Source organism: Cupressus sempervirens, chromosome 6, assembly GCF_028749045.1.
Source record: "Cupressus sempervirens isolate cs-2001-9-10 chromosome 6, ASM2874904v1, whole genome shotgun sequence".
In the NCBI taxonomy this organism is placed as follows: Eukaryota; Viridiplantae; Streptophyta; class Pinopsida; order Cupressales; family Cupressaceae; genus Cupressus; species Cupressus sempervirens.
This window is the reverse complement of record NC_143123.1, coordinates 219954163-219975150: the sequence shown is the minus strand read 5'-3', so window position 1 is coordinate 219975150 and position 20988 is coordinate 219954163. Positions and strand designations below refer to the sequence as shown.

Genomic DNA, 20988 nt, shown 5'->3' with positions numbered 1-20988 from the left:
CACGATCTGTTTTGAGGAGCGAGGTTGGCCGAATGTAGAGACTGATGAGATGCTTCAGGACTGGGCCACCACAGCGAGTTTTGGTGTGGACAGCCGGGTTGAGGTTTTGTTCCAGGAGATAGTGAGGTTCCACAAGCAGGCATACTACACTCTTCGGAAGGCGTAGGCAAATCAAGTAGCAGCTGAGAGAGCTCGGGAGGAGTCAGCTACCAAGTTGGCTTCAGAGAGAGCAGCCTGGGAATCCGAGAGGGTAGCCTGGCAATCCGAGAGAGAAGCCTTGTTAGCGGAGAAGGTGTAGGTAGCAGCGGACAAGGAGAAGGAGATGGGGGAAGTTGGAGCGATGATGCAGTCCATGTTGGAGCTTCAGATGGAAGTAGAAGCGGAGCTGAAGGTTTAGAATGAACAAGTCTACAAGCTTCGGGCTAAGCTGAGCGATCTGAGAGCACAGACCCGTCCCCCTGTGTAGCATCTTGGTCATTACTTGCACAATTTTGTTGTATCGTCATTAGGAGACGACTTTTTATTTGGGGGAGATGATGTAGTCGGTAAATAAATGTAATGAGCTGACGGGTAGGATAGTATATATTAATTGTTATGTAGCCAACTTGTGCCTGATGGGTTCCTTCAAGAACCTTCCGAAAGGCCCTTCGGTGAGTATTTATACCACCTTCGAGAAGCATTGTAAGGATCATAATATATCATCAAGCATAATGTAATGTTTTGGCATAGGCGAAAAATAGAAGGAGTTCTGCTATTTCCATCTATTGTCTGTGTGCATCAATCAATTAATCTATGTGGTAAACAAAGTACTATTTTCAAACTAAGCGTGACAATTGTTTGACAAAATGCACGACACAAAAGTGAAGATTTAAAAGAAAAATTGCAAGGGATATTATAGTGGTATCAAAGCTTGCATGAAAAGTGTCAAACAAATTGTCAAAACCAAAATTGAAACAATTTAGTGTTTGTCAGAGGTGGAATCACAGGGGGTTCTAATAGTGGTATGAAAGCAATTTCCTACATATCTTGTTGGGGGTGCAAATCATTGAGCTAACACGTTTGATTTTGAGTGACCAGCAATCTTGCAGCTACTTCAGTTATAGAAAAATCCAAAAAATCAATTAAATAGGAAAACCAGTTGAATAGCATGATTAATTCCAAGAAGAAATCAAATGGCATATTGAAAAATTTGGAGAGGATTAACCAAAATCAACAAAGGATGGATGAATTAATTTCAAACCTAAAAACCATACATAGTTCAGCATGGTATACGACATCCATTTTTAAGGGGTCACTTCCACAAAAAAAAAAGGAAGGCGCAATTTTTTTCTATGGGTGGGACATCTAGAAATCTTTACAATGAACTTTCAGAAACTAGTGACCAGCATGCAGCTGACCCATGGAGATTAAAAATCAGACTTACATTAAGGGAGATGTTGAGCACAAAACACTTTATGATGACTTCCACATTCGGAAAAAGCTAGTGACGTTTGAAGATATATCAGCTGCATTCAGAGAGCTACATGAAGAAAAGGTTTCTTGTGATGCTATTCATACTTATAAAACTCTAATGGAGGCTCAAGACTAAAAGGTAGATATCGAAGTTGATCCCTTACGTAGTGGAGCAGCCACTAGTGTTTTGACTACGCATGATGGAGATTTTCTACAGAGTCATGTTGTCAATATTGATTTGTTAGAAGACAATCACATGAAGCTCCATTATTCTCATGTTATAGGAGTTTGTGATCTTGAGGAAGCCAACGATATGACAACAACCAAATAACCACTGATGACAGCAGTACTGATACTTTACATCAGCATGAGATATCAATGATGGCGCATGTGTTGGATGGTACTAGTGAGTTCCCACATGATTGTACTAAAGAATTATATACTAGTGATGATTTGTGTGATGAGGATTCATGTCATAATGAGTCTGATTTCTCAAATCGGACCTTGGTAGATAAATTGGAAAATCTTTTGGTGGGTAATAGGTCCTAGGATCATAATTTGCGGGGACTTGCAATTTACATTTGGGGTAGAAATGTGTGGAGATACTATCAAATTGGCAATTTCAATAGTGCCTTCTGAGCCATCCATAGAGGTACATAGTAGCAGTACATTGGTTGATGATGTGTGTACTAATGATTGCACACATGATGCTACTTATCATGAGGTGAGTGATGTGGCTATAGCTTCATATATGACAGTGTGGGTTTTGGGAGTAATACATTTCAAGGTCCACATCATTTAGTTGAGCAACTATAGGTGGATTGCAGTATGATTGCCATAGCCATTGAGCATTTTGATATTTCTTGGTAGATGTTTGCAACTTATGGTTGGAACACTTCCATGAAAGATAAGCATTGTGATAGCGGCCTTTCCCTACGAGAGTTTCATGCACTTCAAAAAGCAATTGGAATAATGAAACAAAATTACCTACAACTACTTGCTGACAAAGACTATCTTCTTGAGTGGGGTTGTATTTTCTATGATGCATTGAAGGGGAAGGAAGAGAAGGTTGATGAGCTCACACATTAGCTTAAGGTGACTATGGAATCATAGGAGAGAACCTAGTTGGCCCTTCAATAATCATAGTTAAAGTTTGAGGATCTTATCATGGAGTTGAGCCAAGCACAGTCTTCACTAGCTACAATTATAGTACAAACTTCTATAGTGATAGTTTGTGATGACCTTATGTCCACGGGTTGTAGTGATGGATTTGTTGAGGATGTGGCTACATCTATCACAGTTACAGGTGCAATTCAAACAAATGGGATGAGTGACTAAGTAGAGAGCAGTAGAGAACCACATGCTGTGTCGGGTTCTCCTAAGAGGGCAGCCCATCGATGGGTGATGCAGGATAGATTTTGGGAAGCTCTTGAAATCTAGAAGTGGATTCGTCAGTGAGTTGTGTGAAAGTTCTCTACACTAATCCACCTTCTTCACAAGACATATACAAACTGTCATCTAGTTGGGAGGTTGGTTCCCATGTTGGATTTTTTCTCTTCTGGAAGCAATCCTATTATTTCATCCCATGCAGTTGAATTTGATCGACAGTTTGTAGAGCCACAAAGTTAGAGGAATCAGTTTAAGGTTATTGGAGAGAAGATTGATTCAACTTTATCTTACTTTGACTTCACACATAATTTGAGGGGAGACAGCATGGGGTTAGGGTCGTACTCATATTCACGATTTGATATTCATCCAAGGTGCTTTGAAGGAATTTAAATTAGAATATCTCCATTGGTTTCATGAAAGAGTTTATGCTATGCAGAGAGATTTAGCAGGGCATCTACCCAATTAGTTATTCGGAGTCAGAGTTTGGATCTATTTTCTAGATTCCAGAGTTGTCATTGATGACCCATTGATAGAGATTGGAGCCTTTTACTGTAATTACATGATGAGGAGTGCTCATCATTGTTCTCGGTAAATATTGTGTAGCCGACAAGTTGATGTCATCAGTAGATATTGTGTAGCCAATAGTTAGATTAGCATGTAGATAATAATTGTTTATTATGTAGTTGACGAACCCCTTCAGGAAGGTTCTTCGGAATGGTATATGTACACCGTGGGAAATCATTGTAATCATGGTAAGCATTATGTAATCTCTTGGAATATGCGAATAATAAAAGGAGTTTTGTTGTTCTTATCTATTGTCTGTGTGCATTAATCTATTTACCCCATGTGGCAAACATTTGGCGCCATTGCCTGCTGGACCTGGAACAAAGGCTGGAATGAAGACTAATGCCAAATCAGTTAAACAAAAATAAGAACAAGTTGAAGGACAAAGATGAAATCGACACAACTTAAGGAAATTTAATTTTGGCGCAATAGACCGAACGTAGACAGAGGTTTCAAAAGATTACCGACGAACACTGAAGCGTTGAGGAATTGTTGGAGGAGACTTGCCAGCGGGTGGAATTGGTGGAAGAAGCAAAGGAGGAATTTTTGAACTTGTATTCGCCGAGGGAAGAGAATCCAGACAGAAGGGAATTAACTCGCACGGCTCGGAAGGTGGATCAATGGATGATGATTTGGATTCGGCAAACGGCCTTTTCCACTGGCAAATGGAGGATTACGAGCTCTTTCTGAGTTATTATATGTTAAGGGTCGACGAAGGTGAGAAAGAAGAGGGAAATGAATGTCCGAAGGAATACAAAGAAGCAAAAGAAGGAAAGGCAACTACAACAAAAGTTGACGGGAAGAATATATAGTATGAACCCAGAAAAAAGAAAGATTCCACCGTTCGGTACACAGTGAACGGACCGCGCAAAAAGAAAAGAATACACCACACCACGAAATTAGTAGAAAGGTGCCGATAGCAAGGAAAACACATCATACGGTCTGCACAGGAAACAAAGAGGAAGGGTTTGATAGAAACTTTAGCAGTACAGAGTGAAGGTTCTAAAATCAAGAATATAGCTATTGACGGCAAGGAATGGCAGCCGACGGAATTCATGGTACGCAACATGGAAAGCCTGAGAAAAAGGTTATATAATCTGAACAAACTTGAGAAGCGACTGCAGGCACAATGGGCCACGGAGGTGACACAAAATAGGCGGAAGATAGGGCATGAGAAGCACTTGAAATTGAATAAGTTTCACCCAAAACAGCTAGTGTTGAAGTATAGCGGACGGAACAAAATCAAACCAGGAAAGTTTAAAGTCAAATGGGTCGGGCCGTACCAAATACAGGAAGTAGGCGACAATGGAGCAATAAAGTTGTCGACATTAGATGGACAAGAAATATCGGAGGTAGTCAACGATACAAAGCTAAAGATGTACCATGCCAGAATGATCCCCTCGTCAAAGGAGGATGAAACTTGGAGGAAGAATTAGATACAAAGAGAAAAAAAAATTGAAAAAAAGGAAAAAAGAAAAGAAAAAGAGAAAGAGAAAAAGTGTGTCCCATGGAAGAGGTGTCCTGCGGACACTGAGTGTCCCACAGTCATGTGGCCACGGACACCTTTGCCATAGAAGGTGACCCGTAGGTAGCCTTTTAAAGTCCACAGCCCTTGTTATAAGCCCGTGGCTATGTATTCTCAACTACAGCTACTCCCCGTGGTGGAACGGTAGATAAGTGTTTGTTTCTCATGTGGCATCATAGCATTGAACTTAGCCATGAAGAGCTGAAAGAAACGCAAGGCCATGATTTTGGATGGAGTTGTCATCGCTGAAAAAGCACCCAACACCCCGCGACCTCTGTTTCTCTTTGCGGGATGTGCTTTGTATGTATGCGGCTTGTCTTGTTTTCAATCTCCATAGGGTGGGGCGCAGTTGGCTAGCGCAAGTGTTTTGAAGTTCTGTGGTTAATGCCGCCATGGGAGTGTGTGAGAGAAAGGTAGCCATGACGGAAAGAAGGCATGGTGTGTACAAATTTATCTAAGGGGGAAAGCTTTCCAAGGAAAAACAAGCTTTGTGTGAACTCCCTTCCCATGCCGTGGGAGAAAAATAAGTCTTAAGGTTTCCCACGCCATGGGAGAAGTAAAGGGAGTCTTAAGGTTTCCCATGCCATGGGAGAAATAGAAGTCTTAAGGTAAGAAAGGCATATTTCTGGGGAAGTTCCGGACAACTAAGTGGGAATTATCAAAGTGAAAATTGTCAGAACCTTTGCCGCAGAAGAAAACAAAGAAAAGAATAAAGAAAAATTATCGTGATGCCCCCTAGACCTTGGTTCAATTATCAGTCATGGGAAGTGTGACTAGTTGATGAGACCTGGAGCTGCTGCAGGCATAGTGTGCTAGAGGTGGAGAGAACACTGGAGCAAGCATTTCAAGAGGGATGTTATGCTTTGAGGCACTTGGAGTAGGTGTTGGATGTGAAGCTGTCTTGGTGGATGCATAGAGAGCTCAGGAGGAGCTAATCATCTAGTTGAGGGCAGTAGAGTGACACTTGGCTAAGTGTACCCAAGAGTTGGAAGAGAAAGCAACATGGGTGGCTATCAAGGTTAGCTTGATTAAGGAGACAGTATTGTGTTAGCAGAGGCTACAGATGCATTGTGGGTTGGAGACCAATTTGGTGCAGGCATTGGACGAATGTGAAAGTGATGTGACAAAAATAGATCTATCTTGTTGCAGTTAGTCAGTTAATGTATTTTGTTTGTAATTTGTCTTGGATATTTTGTAATTGTCGTCCGGAGATGACTTTTTCTTTTGGGGGGGATGATGTCGTCGGTAAATATTGTGTAGCCGACGGGTTGATTTCATCGGTAGATATTGTGTAGTCGACCGGTAGATTAGCATGTAGATGGTAATTATTTATTATGTAGTCGACAGACCCCTTTGGGAAAGTTCTTCGGAATGATATATGTACACTATGGAAAATCATTGTAATCATGGTAAGCATTATGTAATCTCTTGGCATATGCGAATAATAAAAGGAGTTTTGTTGTACTTATCTATTGTCTGTGTGCATTAATCTATTTACCCTATGTGGTAAACAATCATTATTCATTTGATCCACATGTGGAGGACTTCATGATGCTTCGATATGGATTGGCTTCAAGATTATACCATCCTTTGTGGGATGGGTATGCACCATCTCTAGTAGATGGCTTTAGTAGCTACAAGTTAGTGGGGTCAACATGCAAAGTCGTCACATCCATGGAATCTTAGCAAAGGATGGAGTTAGTGATTATGATACAATAACCTTGAGGATTTCTTATCTCTATGATACGGTTGGATTTCACACCAATGAAGGATTGATAGACTATAGAGGGAGGTTTTGTGTAGCAGAGGCTTCTAGATATTCTCACCTCATTACGATGGATGGATGTGAGTTTCGTTTACACTAGGATCCAAGCATTGGTAGGGTTAGCATTGCAAGTTGGATGGGTCCCATTGGATTGCTTCACCATCTGCAACATAGTGATGTTGTAACCAGATAAACACGACAAAATTCTAAGGTTGTTCTTCTTGGAAGACATCCATCTAGGATTTGGTATCCAGGTATATTTGATTGAACACTATTCAATGTGTTATAGGGGCCTACACATGCATCAGGGTTTGAGTCTGTGTCTATAAGGAGTATTGCATTACATACATGGTGTTGATTACTTGTAGCTTCACTTTCGATTTTCATGTACATGATTTGTTTGAGATGCATAGGTTCAGCGGGAAAGTTGGTTTGTTGTTCATTTCTATGCAATTATTGCTATGTTGGTGTTGCAATTGTGTTTCAATGTGGGACATTTCTCAATATTCCTTTGGATTTCCAGTTCAATGAAGTTTCTTTGAAGTTTTGATTGATTGGGGACAAGTAATCTTAGGTAGGGAGGATTATAATATCCCCATTTTTCGTGAGCATCAAAGTCTGTGGATTAGTCTATTATTTAACTCTTGTAGGCTAATTAGATGGATAGGGGGTCTTTGTTGGCAGCACCAAAGGCTATTTTTCTACTATAGATGTCAGGGATGTTTAGGTTTTCTCTTTGTTTGCGTCAGTTTGGTACAATTTTTCTTTATAGTTAGTCATCCAACATTTCTACATTTGGCAAGGCACCTAAACCGGTCTCAATTGCAGTGATGATCCTTGGCATCTTTGTTGATTAAGTATTTAGGGATTTACTAATAGTAGTAGGTCAAGGGTTGATAGAAATGGACCCTTACTATTTTAGTAAGGCAGTTGAATGCACAGTGGATACAATGGTTTACTCTCAAGTTTAGTCAAAACTGATAAATGGAGTTATAATATTCTAACTCTTATTAAAGTTATACTTTAACAATAATTAATTATTAAGTGTGTATCTTTAATATATTAAGTGGACTTTATTTAAAAGAGAGGTTTACATGTTTTAAAAGTATACTTTATAATAAGTAGTAAAGTGTTATTTAAAAGGGAGATATAAGTGTTTAATAAAGTATACTTTATATTTTCATGTGTGCATCAATTGAAGGGAAATATAATTAAATGTTATGATTCAAATGCAACAGAATAAAATACACTTGTAAGTTATGAGAAGTGTATTCAGGAAGCTTCATTTTCAATTTATTACGTGGGAATTATAAAAGCCAAAGGTAAATGAAACTGGATGGATTATTGATGCATTTGTTTGTTGTGTTTGGGTGAAGAGAAATTTGGAACAAGGGTTTCAAGTTTTCAGCTTGAAGAATTGTGAATTCTTCTTTGTTTTATCAGTACTTTAAGTTGGTTAAATGCTCAATGAATTGTGTCAATGTTATGGCTTCAAACAAAGGCCATGATTGAATTCAATGTTGAAGGAATTAGTGTTTAGAACCCATAATTATTCTCAAAAATTATCTTCAGGTATAATAAGCATGTGTAATTGATAGTTTCCAGCCACAATGTTTAGCGTGAGACATAATAAGGGCAGAAGTTGCAATCACCAGCAGTCGTGTGAGACATTAGGGGTCCAAGAGTTCTCAGAAAGGGTTCCATTTCAATGTTATTTGTTCTCTATACTTCCAACATCCTTGGAGTTGAGTTTCTCATGTTCATTCTAGGTGGCTGCATCATTATTAAATTTCTAGCAAGTTGCATGTGAAAAACCAGTTTCTATTATTATCTGATAAATGGTTTTTCAAGTAAATAGTTGCAAATAACTTTCATTGTAATTCCTGCTACTCTCCACCCCCCCATTGCTGCCCTCCTGATTTTTCCATGGATCCTCCCCTTGGGGACCTAGGACGTTTGTCCTGTGTCTCCCTTCTAGACTCTTTCTTGGTTTCCCTTGTGGCTCCTTTGGAACCCCCTTGTTGTGGTTTGGGTTCTCAAGTTGTTTTTTTGCTTGCCTCGAAACAACCTGTTCCTAGTTTGGGTTCACAGGATGATGTTATGCTCTACCTTGAGATCGCAGCCCCTACCTTGTTTTTGAGTGGGTAATCTTCTGGGGCTTCTCCCTTTCCCTCCTCAACTACACTTGAAGGTGTTGTTGGTTTTTCTTTCCCTCTTCCCCCAAGCCTTCATTTGGGGAGAAGTTAGTTGGCCCCATTGCTAGACCTTTGATAAAGCATAGTTTAGGGGCTACCTCTTATATAACTGGTAATAAGCGTCAGGTCCCTACTAAACTAATGGTTGACACATTAAGTTCCCTAGAACCATCCTTGGTGGGAGGATTTTTACGTTAGATCCTCAATTAACTAAATAAGGAAATGGGCGATGACCACATGGACCCTAAAGGGTAGTGTAAGAATTAATGTGTTATCTCATGGTATGTTCCTATTTGGGTTCATGAATAGAGAGGACCTCCTTCTGACGCTTACTAATGGACCTTGGATGTTTAGCAGCAAAAACAAGAATATTATCGCTCTTTGTAAATGGAAACCTGGTCTTAACCCTCTCTCTGACCTAGGTGTTTTTGCCCCTACTTGGGTCCGTCTCTCGGGTCTCCTGTTGGAATTTTGGAATAATGAAGTGTTTAGACGCATTGCAGGCTCTTTTGAATCACTTATTATAGTGGACACAATTACGCAAACTAAATCCCGACTCCTTTTTTCTAGGATTTGTGTCAGTGTGGGAGTCAATTTTGTACTCCCCACCTCGATCATGTTAGAATCCAAGTATGGGTCCAACCTCTAGGCCCTAGAGTATGAAAACATAGATTTGTTTTGTCTGACCTACAAGAAGTATGACCACCTAAATAACTCCTACAAGGTTAAGAAACTTGACGCTCTATTTGAGCTAGTGGAGATGCCTCAGATGGATAAGGGAGTGCCCTCAACAACTTTGGCCTCAAGGCTGAAGGTCCCTTGATTGCACTAACTGTCTCTAGAAAGTCTCTAAAGGTGGGCCTACTTGTTGTTGAGTTGGATCAATGGCTTAGTGGTGCTTCCTTGAAGCCTGAGAGTCAACTGATTAGTACTGAGCTTTCCCCTATCGACCAGGTTGAATTGGATTGGGGGTTCGCTTAGCTTAACTGTAACAAGATTTACTAAGATCTCAAGGAAAACAATGTTTGTGGCTTCTCTGGTCCTTGGTTCTCTTCCACAGTCTGACTTGGGGTTAGAGGCTATTTTGGCAGAGGGTAATCTTTCATCTACTCCTCCTCACCTTCTTGGTAGGCCTGAAGACCTCAGAGTTCACCTTTGAGTGCTTGGCTTTTCTCCAATTATGGATATCACGAATTCCCCCTTTTAGAAAGGTCTTGACTGGAAAATTGTAGGTGGAAAGAAGGGAAAGGAAAAACCAGACATTGGGATCAATCCAAGGAAAGGCCACTTCTCTACTAAAGACTTCAGGGAGATGGAGGCTAGGTTGGAAGTTGCTAGTGGTAGCCAAAGAACTCTAGATGGGTTTACAAATAATAGAAAAAAGAAAAAGTAAGGACCTTTGGGTGGGTCGATGGATGGTCTCCACTTTGGGAGACAATTCTATTGGGACATCAACCTTTATTAAGTTTTTTTATGAAGATAATGTTGTGGAATTTGAGAGGCTTGAACAACCCTACCAAATAGCATATGCTCAAATGTGTTGTAAAGGAAAGTAAAGTGAACATCGTATTGATCCAGCAATCTAAAATGAACCTTCAAGGTTTGGCAAAGATTGCCTCTACTATTTGGCTAAGAGCTGATTGGGAGGCCTCAGAGTCGTCTATTGCATCAAGGGGGATGGTTATTATGTGGAACCCAGGTAAGGTTGTTCGGTCCTTATTTGACCACTCTCGTAATAGTCTTATTATTTCTTGCATTAATGTTCTCTCTAGATGCTCCTAGATAATTATTAATGTCTATGCTCCTAACTTAAGAGGTCCAAGAAAATTTCTTTGGGATTTTCTATCGAATCTCATTGGTAGCAATTTGTACGAGAAATGGATTTTAGGTGGGGACTTCACCTCACCCCTATACCCTTTGGAAAAATCTAGAGGTCAGGAAGATTTCAGCGATAGTATGGCTGACCTTTTCTTTTCTTGGGTGGGTTTCGCTGACATTGATCTACATTGTGCAATTTTACATGGACCAACAAAATTTAAGGGAGTAGCCTTATCCAAGTTAAGTTGGATAGGTTCCTTCTATCTTCTAATTAGAACAACCTTGCTAACTTCTATTTCTATTCTACCCTTAGAACTGGGTTGGATCATAGCTCTCTGGTTCTAAGATAGAAGGATGCTAAGGTTTTGAGTACCCTGTTCAAGTTTGAGATGATGTGGCTATCCTACCTTGACTTTGAAGAATTGGTTGAAAGGTGGTGGAGAGTTTAGACTCATGAATCCCCTATGATTAGAATATGGAAGAAACTACAATCGATTAAAGAGAAAGTTAAAGTTTGGAATAAATCTTCTTTTGGGAATGTTCTTGAAAGGAAAAAGCAGTTGACATCTCAACTAGGTTGCATCCAAGGAGGAACGGAATCAGGTTGTCAAGACCTAGAGGTTTTCTAGGAAGAAAGAAACCTGAGAGACAAATGGGCCACTTTGTGCAGGCAAGAAGTCTTCTAGAAACAAAAGTCTAAGGTTCAATGGGTTCTTAATGGTGATAGGAACACCTGTTTCTTTTATCAATCAACTCTTAAACACTGTAGCAGAATAGGATCCGCTCACTCGCTCTTGAAGATGGGTTTGTTGTTGAGGAAGAAGATGTTTATGTCTATGCTACAGTGACTTTATTTCTTAATCACAATTAGGGAGCGTATAATGGCTTTGCTAATCTGGAAGGTCTCTTGGATGTTCTTCCTAACTTAATAACTAACAAAGACAACAAAGCCCTTTTTAGCAAGGTTACTCTACTGGAGGTCAAGAATGTTGTCTTCTCCTTTATAGTTCTAAATCCCCAAGCCCAGATGGGTTTCCCCTAGCCTTCTTCCAGGTTTTCTGGGATATTGTGGGAGAAGATGTTTTCAATGCTATGAGTGATTTTTTTAGTACAAGAATGGTGACGTTGAGGCTGAACTCCACCTTCATTACCTTGATTCCTAAAATCATTGACCCTAATTCTATGACGAATATGACATATAAGCTTATGCAACACTATGAAAAAAATTATATCTAAGGTGATGCTCAATAGGCTTAAAGGGGTCCTAGATAAGCTTATTTCCCCTAATCCAAAAGGCTTTGTGGGAAGGAGAAATATTTTGGATGTTGTCATACTATCCCATGAACTCCTCCATTCTATGTATTCCAACAAAAAGGTAGGAATAATTCTTAAACTAGATATCTCTAAAGCTTACGATCGTGGAATGACAGTTCCTAGAAAATGTTTTAATGAATTTAGTTTTAATGGGAAATTCCAAAAACTTATAATGGATTGTGTGTCATCCACTAAGTTTTATGTCCTGGTGAATGGTTCCCCTTCTGGTTTCTTCTCTACTGGGAAAGGTCTGCAATAAGCTCCTTATCTTTTTATTCTGGTGGATGAAATTCTTGGCAAGAATATTCAAAAGCTAAGGGACAACCAGTCTCTTAGGGGAATGAAAGTTGCTACCTCTGTTCCTCCTTCCACTCATTAGTAATTTGTTGATAACATAGTCTTGTTTGGAGAAGTTAATGTCTCAAAGGCTAGGTGTTAAAAAAAAATTCTTAATAACTATGCTTCTATCTCAAGCCAACACATTAATTAGACTAAAAGTAAGCTATATTTTGTCAATACCTCTAAATAGGTCCAAAACAAGATCTCTAACATCGTCAATTGCAATATTGCAACCCTGCCTGATTCGCACATGAGACTTCCCCTTTCTACTAAATCTTCGCATTTCACTTATTTGAATCATCTTATTGAACAGTTCCAAAAAAAGATTGTTGGGTGGAAGGGGAAACTTCTTAGTCTAGGAGGAAAAATTCCAATTGCTGAAATCTTTCCTACAAACTATCCCAATCTTTTTCCTTTCTTTATTTCTTATCCTGGCCTCAATCATTAACTCTATTGAGAAAATCCAACGATCTTTTCTTTGGTCAGGAATGAAGGAAAAGCATAGGCTTGTCTTGGTTGGCTGTATAAGGTTTGTAGGCCTAAATCTCAAGGTAGCCCTGGGATAGAAGCATTAAAAATATGAACAAGGCCCTAATGGCTAAGATTAGTTGGAATATCATGAAAGGGGATAAAGATTGACTCTCTATATTACATGTTAACTATATGAATAACAACAATGAGGATTCGTTCCTCTTTTCTCAAGATTTAATTGGCTGCTCTCCTCTTTGGAAGAGTATCCAAAAGTCAAAAAGATTTCTTAGGAAAGGAACCAAGAAAGTTAATGGTAATGGCAGGAACACCAACTTCTTGTGTGAGTTGTGGGCGAGGTATTAGGCTCTTGAGGATCTATGCCCTTCTCCTTATATTTGAACATGGTTGTACTAGGAGCTAGGATGTTATGTGGAGGATTAAATTCAATGGATTAATGATAAAGCCTCTTGGAAGAACTTTGAGGTTCTGTTGAATGGTAATGTTGAAGTTCTTAGAAGAGGACAGGTTAGCACTTAGGATGTGAGAAGACTTGAGGATTTTCTCCCATCGTGTGAGTTGTTTAGGAGAAATGGAAGAAACAAAAGGGTTTGGAACTTCAACTACTATATAATTTTCTCTATCAATTCTTTTTTTTGAGCTATTGAGAATTCCAACGATAATGATGATATCTGGCATCATGTTTGGAATCCTAGGCTTATCCCAAAAATAAACTATTTCTGGTAGACTATTGCTCATGAAAGAATCTTGACTATTGGTAATCTCAACAAAAAAAGGTTTCCTATTTGTGAACAGATGCATGCCTTGCAAGGACCACAATGAATCTATTGATCATCTCTTCTTGCATTGTAAGTATACTAATGAAGTGTGGTCTATGATCTTCTCTTCTTTGCAAGTGGACTAGGTTATGTCGCTATGTGTTAAAATGTTCATATATCAATGGATGCACAATCCTATGAATCACCCAATCCTTAAAGATCTTTGGTATCAAATCCTCCCTTTTTAAGCTTGGAATGTGTGGCAAGAAAGAAACAAAATAATCTTCAAGGACGAAGAAAAAACCCCTCAAGTGGTTTTCTAGATCATCAAACAAAATTAAGAGAAAATTTGAATGTTGTTACCTATAAAAAGGTCACTATTTTCTGAACCCTAAGGACCTTAGAATCAAATAGATTTGGGCTATAAATAAAAGCTTCTGTAACATAGACTGAAATGGCATATGGAAAAGGAAATACATGGCGTCAATCCCCCCAAACTCAGGGTGGCTGAAATGTAATGTTGATGGTTGTTCTAAAGGTAACCCAACCCTATCTATTGTAGGGAAAATTATTAGAGATTGGCAAGGGAATATGTTAAATTCTTTTGGTAAGGGCTTGGGCTCCAAGACTAATAACTTTCCAAAAGCCAGTGCTTTTTGGTACAGTTGTTATTGAAGGAGACTCGAAGTTGATCATTGACATCCTTAATGATTAGGTGAATTGCCCTTAGGAAATTATGAACCTAATGCACAAATGCAAATAGATGATAGAGAAGTTTGATAATGTCAAGATCTTCCATGCCCTTAGGGAAAGAAATAAAGCTGCATATTTCTTGGCTAATTGGGGATTAAACTACAATGATTCGTCTATTATAGGTTTTACAGATTGCCCTCAAGGCCTAAAAAAATTAATTAATAATGATAAGAGATCTTTATGATAAGTACAAGTGGAATGGGATGTATATCCTTGTTTTAGCTTGGGCCCTTGGTGCTTGGTCAAAGTGTGGTGGTGGTATTTTTCATTTTACCCATTATAAAGAAGAGTATTTCAATAAATGGGATCTAAGGTGGAGAGCTTCCACTGCGGAGAGCTTCTGTCATGGCTGAAGTTAATTTTAGACACCCTTTTAGTGTTTTGGGGAATGTTGAAGCCAACCTAAATAAAGCTAATTCTAACTTTTCTCCATCTTTTAGTGCACTTCCCTAGGAGTGCCAGTGAAAAAAGTGACAAGTTTATGATGAAGGGTTGAACAAATGATCTCATACCTCTTGGTTAGATTATTAATAAGAAGGCAAAAATTAATAATGAAAGGACAAGTGTTAAGAAGATTTTTCAATGTTACTTCAAACTTGGAAAACGAAAAAGGCAAGATTTTGTGCATGTCACAGTCTCTTTTTATGAGTGTGAAGTGTATTGTCTCATATAGGGTTCTTATTATTAGGCACTCTGCTATTTTTAAAACAACACTTAAGTACCTTGGCATTACTTTGGATTTCTGTGAAAGAGGATTAGAGTTGGTTTTGCCTACCATTGCTCTTGAGAGGTTTGGGTCTATGTGATGCAGAGATAAACTGAACGGAACTAAAAACAAAAGGAACTAGCACCAAAGAGAGATAGATAACAATATTCTTCTAATTGATTCATCAAATGAATAGTATATACACTTGCTCTCTTAAAGATTTCTTCTCCCCGTAACTTTGTATTCAAAAACTTTTATCCAGAGCAACTTCACTCAAATAAACCTGTCCAACTCTAAACCCGAAGACTCCATTTATACAAGTTAAAACAGTCTAGGGAACATTCTAGATTATTACATAGAAAAACTAACCCTACGAGACCAAAATAGCTTACAGAAAGATCTAGATCCTTATCTCTTGCCAAAACGGCTTATAGACTGTTCCAAAACAATATAGAATAGGGTAAACCAACCCCACAAGGACTTGTACAAATCCCAAGATAAACTCCTCCAGTTGGCTCGCACAGAACTAACACTTGGTAGTGATTGATTGGCATATGTAAATTCTTTATTTGGGTGCTTCTACACCATACTCCGGGGGACAATAGAATTCAAGTCCCTTGGATTGGCCTTCCTCTTTCGTGCCTTCCAATTCTTTGGTATTTGTTGTTTGTACTCTTGACCAGTATCCAAATCAACTGTCATATGTGCGTAAACTTTTTCCATATTTAGATAGAACTCTTGCAAACCTGCAATGAATGGATTAGATGGAACCTCATTAAATATGACTTCACCAATTTGGGTTACTGTAGGAACTGTTGCATCCTTTTCTGTCATGTCTTTATGCTGCAATATCTCCATGCTTGGAGACAAATTCATCACTATTGGAGCCTCCTCTATCCTCTTAGCTTCATCACAAGTCTTCTTCCTTGCTGCTAGTATCCTTTTGATAGGCTTGACCACCTTCTTTCTTAACTTCAAATGCCATTTCTTGGTTGCATTAAGGACCATCACATCTAGCTCTTTATGAACCATTTCATCACAATGCTCATAAACCATTTCAACCTCTTTTCTATCTTCAAGAACTTCTGTATCATAAGTTTCATCAAAAACATGTTGCTGCTCACCTTGTATATCTACATCACTATGTTCATTTGGTATGTTAGCATCGATCTGTTCATCTGGTATATCAGCATCAATGTGATCAGGTTGTTCTTTCAATGGACAACTCTTCTCTTCCAATGTCTCAGTACAGGCTTCTATAATCTGAATTGGTTGGTGCTCTAGATTTGTATTTTCTTTTTCCATATTTTTCCGCAATTCCTCTTTTAGTCTCACTGAATTTTCTTCATGCTTTCTCAGTTCTTGCATTAGGAATTCCATTTGTTCTTTTATCTCTTGATCTATTCTGGCTTCCTCTTCTCTTTTCTTCCTTTTCTCTTTTGCACTTTTCCTTGCTTCTTCCTTTTTCTTGTTCTGAAAATCCCAATATGAAACCCATGCATCGAATACTATCTTTTGATCATGAGATAAATCTCCTCTTCTGACCATTGTCTCCTATCTAGGTTCTCTCCACTCAACCTAGTCTTTTGGCCACACTTACAGGTTCTTTCCTCAACCTGTCACAAAATCCAATTTGCCTTAGAAGCTAAAAGCTTTCCCCAAGCTTTTCCTAAGTGCCTTAGGAGCTTTCCCCAAGCTGTGATACCAAAAATGATGCAGAGATAAACTCAACGGAAGCAAAAACAAAAGGAACCAGCACCAGAAAGAGGTAGATAGCAATATTCTTCTAGTTGATTCATCAAATGAACAGTATATAAACTTTCTCTCCTAAAGATTTCTTCTCCCCGTAACTTTGTATTCAAAATTTTTTATCCAAAGCAACTTCACTCAAAAAAAACCTGTCCAACTCTAAACCCGAAGACTCCATTTATACAAGCTAAAATGGTCTAGGGAACATTCTAGATTATTACATAGGAAAACTGACCCTATGAGACCAAAACAACTTAAAGAAAGATCTAGATCCTTATCTCTTGCTAAAACGGCTTATAGACTGTTCCAGAACAATATAGAATAGGGTAAATTGACCCCACAAGAACTTGTACAAATCCCAAAATAAACTCCTCCAATCGGCTCATGTAGAACTGACGCTCAGTAGTGACTAATTGGCATTTGTACATTCTTTATTTGGGTGCTTCTGCACCACTATGGTTCTTGGGTTTCTTATGTCGAAGTCTAACCAGGAGTCGATGTTTAGCATGGTCAAGAAAATGGGTGGGTCATTGAAAAAAGTTGAGCCAAAAAATTGTGAGAAACTTTCCAAGAACAAGGACATCTTGGTTACCTTGGAGAAGGCAGGTCTTATCCCATATGTTCAATCTTTGAGGGGGTTTAGCAGTCAACTTACCATGAAGCTTGTGAATTTGTGGTTGAGAGGCCAAGTAACGATAGGTATCGTAAAATTTGTGGTCATGTTAGAGTTTATGCAGAGGTTATTGAGTTTGATTGCATTGATGATAAGGTGAAGAGAAAGAGCATGAAGGGTTACAGAAATTACGAGAAACATTTCTTCAAGAAAGGGGAGGGGCCGATTGTGGTGCCTTCTAATAGTGGGTATGATGACACTCCCCTTCCCTCTCCTTTCTTGCTTTCATGTTTCCCATTTCATGTAAATTTTAACCCTTGAGGGGAGGTATACAACTTTTCATGGTTACTATTTCTCTTTTCTTAATCATATTCGTACTGGGGAAAAAACCAATGTACCTTTTTTCCTTTTCTCCTCTCTCTAATACGATAGAGAAATGTGAGGCCTCTCGCATTAGTGATTAAAGTACGTCCTCTACCAACATGACTTTAACCATTCTCGTTCCATGGGTAGAAGCCTTACCCACCCCCAGGTTGCTTCTAACCATAATAGCTCTATTTTTATAGAGCTCAAAAGCAATGAACCGCTTAAGGATACTAAGACCCCTCCCCATAAGAAAGAGGCTAAAATTGAGAAAAACCCAATTAATGACAGCATGATGGATATGCATATGAACTTGTTGGCCCCTAAGCGTAAAACCCCTACTAGGAAAGCACACGCCTCTAAAGCTAGGAAAACCAGTTCTAAATGGAAATGCTACATTGAGCTTGACCAAGAGGATTCAGCTAAGGAAACAGAATTGGAGGAGTATAAAATAAATGCTATGGAAGAGAAAAAGATTTAGGGCAACTCGAGAGAAAGGAGGTCTTCCATAATTAAAAGAAAACAGGAAAAGGAGAAGATTGGAGGAAATGGTCATGGAGACTGACCAACAATACGCCCCTGAGGATGTGGAAGATTCTTCCAACTTCGAGAACGAAGATTTTAGTGCTAGGGACGATGAGGCTATGGATTCCGAAGAGGAAAGATCCATTGTTATAGATGTGAACTTGGGTGATATTCAGGTTGATTCACCTAATAAGGCCGCAATGCAAAGAACCATATTAACAGTCTCAGTAGTGAGGATGGGGGTCAGATTAATTAGGACAGGGTTAAAGGGTATTTAAATGCCCTCCACAAGAAGATTACCACGCTGGAGAAGGTTGTTCTTTTAACTGTCTTCCTTGATGACCTAAATAAGGTGGTCTTCTCTCTACAAGTTGTTTGATAGCCTCGTGCAACATTCAATGCTGGGGTTACTACTAGCAAGAGCAGAATTAAGAAACATTAAAAATAGAGGGTAGGACTAGTTTGATGACACTAACAATGAAATGGGTGAGCAGGAGACCTGAATGAAGGACCTCAACCACCTCACCAAGGGAGGCTATTATCAAATTAAACGATCTATGTGTTGCTCTTCTTTTTGAGTTGTTGCCAATTTTTAAGTTTAAACACTCACAATTTTAAGTACTCTGTTTTATTTTTGTTTCCCACTGTTGTCACACAGGTGATTCAAACTCTGATTAGTACTAACAAGATATGCTCTCTTGTTGTGAACTTCAATTACATGGTTAATAGTAGTAACCTTAGCAATAACTTAAAGTGGTTCTCAGTCTATGGTATGTATAGTTGGATTTCTCTTTTTGTTGTTTTTGATATTTTGAAGTAGGTAGGTTGCTCTTCAGGTATTGTTGCATGTGTTTTTTCTTGTTCTTGTTTTTATTGTAATGTTGTAATGTGAGATTCTCTGTGGAATCAGGACCCTCTCCCTGCCTACTTAATCAAAAACTTTCATTTTAATTATTTAGATTTGCAATTCATAAATTCTAAAGTTTATATAGATGTTGGTCAACTGATTGACAAAAAAATTGGTGTAGTGGCTCGAACATCAACATCATTTGATGAATGCCAGCTATTTGGTTTAATTCCTAAGCCTTTTGCTCAACAATTACAGACTTTATACATGTTGTCAGTATGTTTTCTAACAATAGCATGAAGTAATGTTTTTCAGTTATGTTTTCTAATAACAGCATGATGAAGTAACGTTTTTCAATTAAGCATCGCAACTGTTTGACAAAATGCACATGACACAAAAGTGAAGATTTAAAAGCAAAATTGCAAGGGATATTACAGTGGTTAAGTTGGAACCAGTTGGAGTTCTTACAGTGGTATCAGTACTTGTATGCAAAGTACTTAATTGTCAAACACTCAAAATTGAAACAATTCAGTGTTTGTCGTGAGATTTAGAACCACATAGAGTTCCTACAAGGTGGAATCAATCAATCATTCATCATTGTTGAGAAAAGATGACCACACCATTGCACCTCCTTGCATATGAATCTGGTCAGTATTAAGGCCTATGCTTTGTGGTGCCGGCACTAGAAACTGTAAATGGAACCTAATGCATATAAGCAATACTGAAAAATTACAAAAATAAAATCACTTTAACCAAAAGTTAATCACTAATTGGCAATACGGAAGCAGAAGAATCAGGTACCCTCCCATGATGCCAAGGGTGAGCGTTAGGCCGGTCCTGAGCAGTTCCATTGCATGTTTTCTATTTGATAAAATAACAGACAAATGCACCGACTGAGGAGCTGCAACTTCCATTTTTGCTTGCCTTTGGACAATGCAACTCTCCTTTCGATCATTCCCAGAGCCTCCGCTTTTTTTTGGCTTTCAACTCCAATAGCAGGCCACCCCTCGGCTCTCTCGAAACTCAATTTTATTATCTACTTATCTAGGGTTGTTCGTCGTTTGCATTTACATCATTCCTTATCAACTATGTTCTATGTTATGTGTTTTGGCAGTGCTTGTAGAAGCATTCTTTAAATAAATATTGCCAAATGTGTTCCGCCATCCCCGAGAGAAAGTATCTAATTACGATCTCGTTCGCAATATATCACGTATCATAACAGTTTAGGCAGATCAGACAGGGTTCTTCATTTCATTTCATTTTTTTATTCCGTGAACGAGATTATATTCATGAATTTCATGGATATAATTTATTTATTTATTTAGAACAATTAAAATAGTAAATTAGATCTATTTTTTAATTATATATATATATTTAAGACATTATGTTTTAAGACCTCCACGTCTCCTTTAATCCACTGCTTAGCTTATTTTGGTAAGCATAGCTGTTCAACAATTATAGGAAATATTTTTGGAGCTTGTGGCTCCATGAACTTATGTTTTGCTACTTATTTTTAACCATGAAACATAAATTCTGAATTAATTAATTAGATAATACTTTTACAAAGATGAAATTATAATTTATTTATTTTGAAAGGAGTGAAAAAAGTTTATGGAGTCACGTGGTGTTTTCAATTGCTAAATAATAGCCACTCCACTAAAATAGTGCACAAAATGCACTTAAGCAGAAGATAAGAAGATATAAATACTATTATTATATATAATTAAAAAATTAGTTTTGGTATGTATAAGTAGTATTATTATATATCTTAATTATATCGAATAATCATATGATAAAATTCTTAATTGAATAATTCTATTAGTT

At 38.3% G+C, this 20988-nt stretch overlaps 1 protein-coding gene across 3 annotated transcripts in view; it reads right to left on the bottom strand.

Moving 5' to 3' along the window:
• Nucleotides 1-20988, bottom strand: part of LOC149552056 (uncharacterized) — a 168014-nt gene that overhangs the window by 145790 nt on the left and 1236 nt on the right. The window contains exon 1 of one of the 3 annotated variants that reach the window (XM_089789764.1): nucleotides 19966-20342. The exons of the other annotated variants lie outside the window; for them this stretch is intronic. Coding sequence (XP_089645890.1) covers nucleotides 19966-20078 — 113 coding nt within the window. The 5' untranslated portion in view covers nucleotides 20079-20342. Of the gene's footprint in view, nucleotides 1-19965; nucleotides 20343-20988 lie in introns of those variants that run through there. 3 annotated transcript variants of the gene reach the window in all.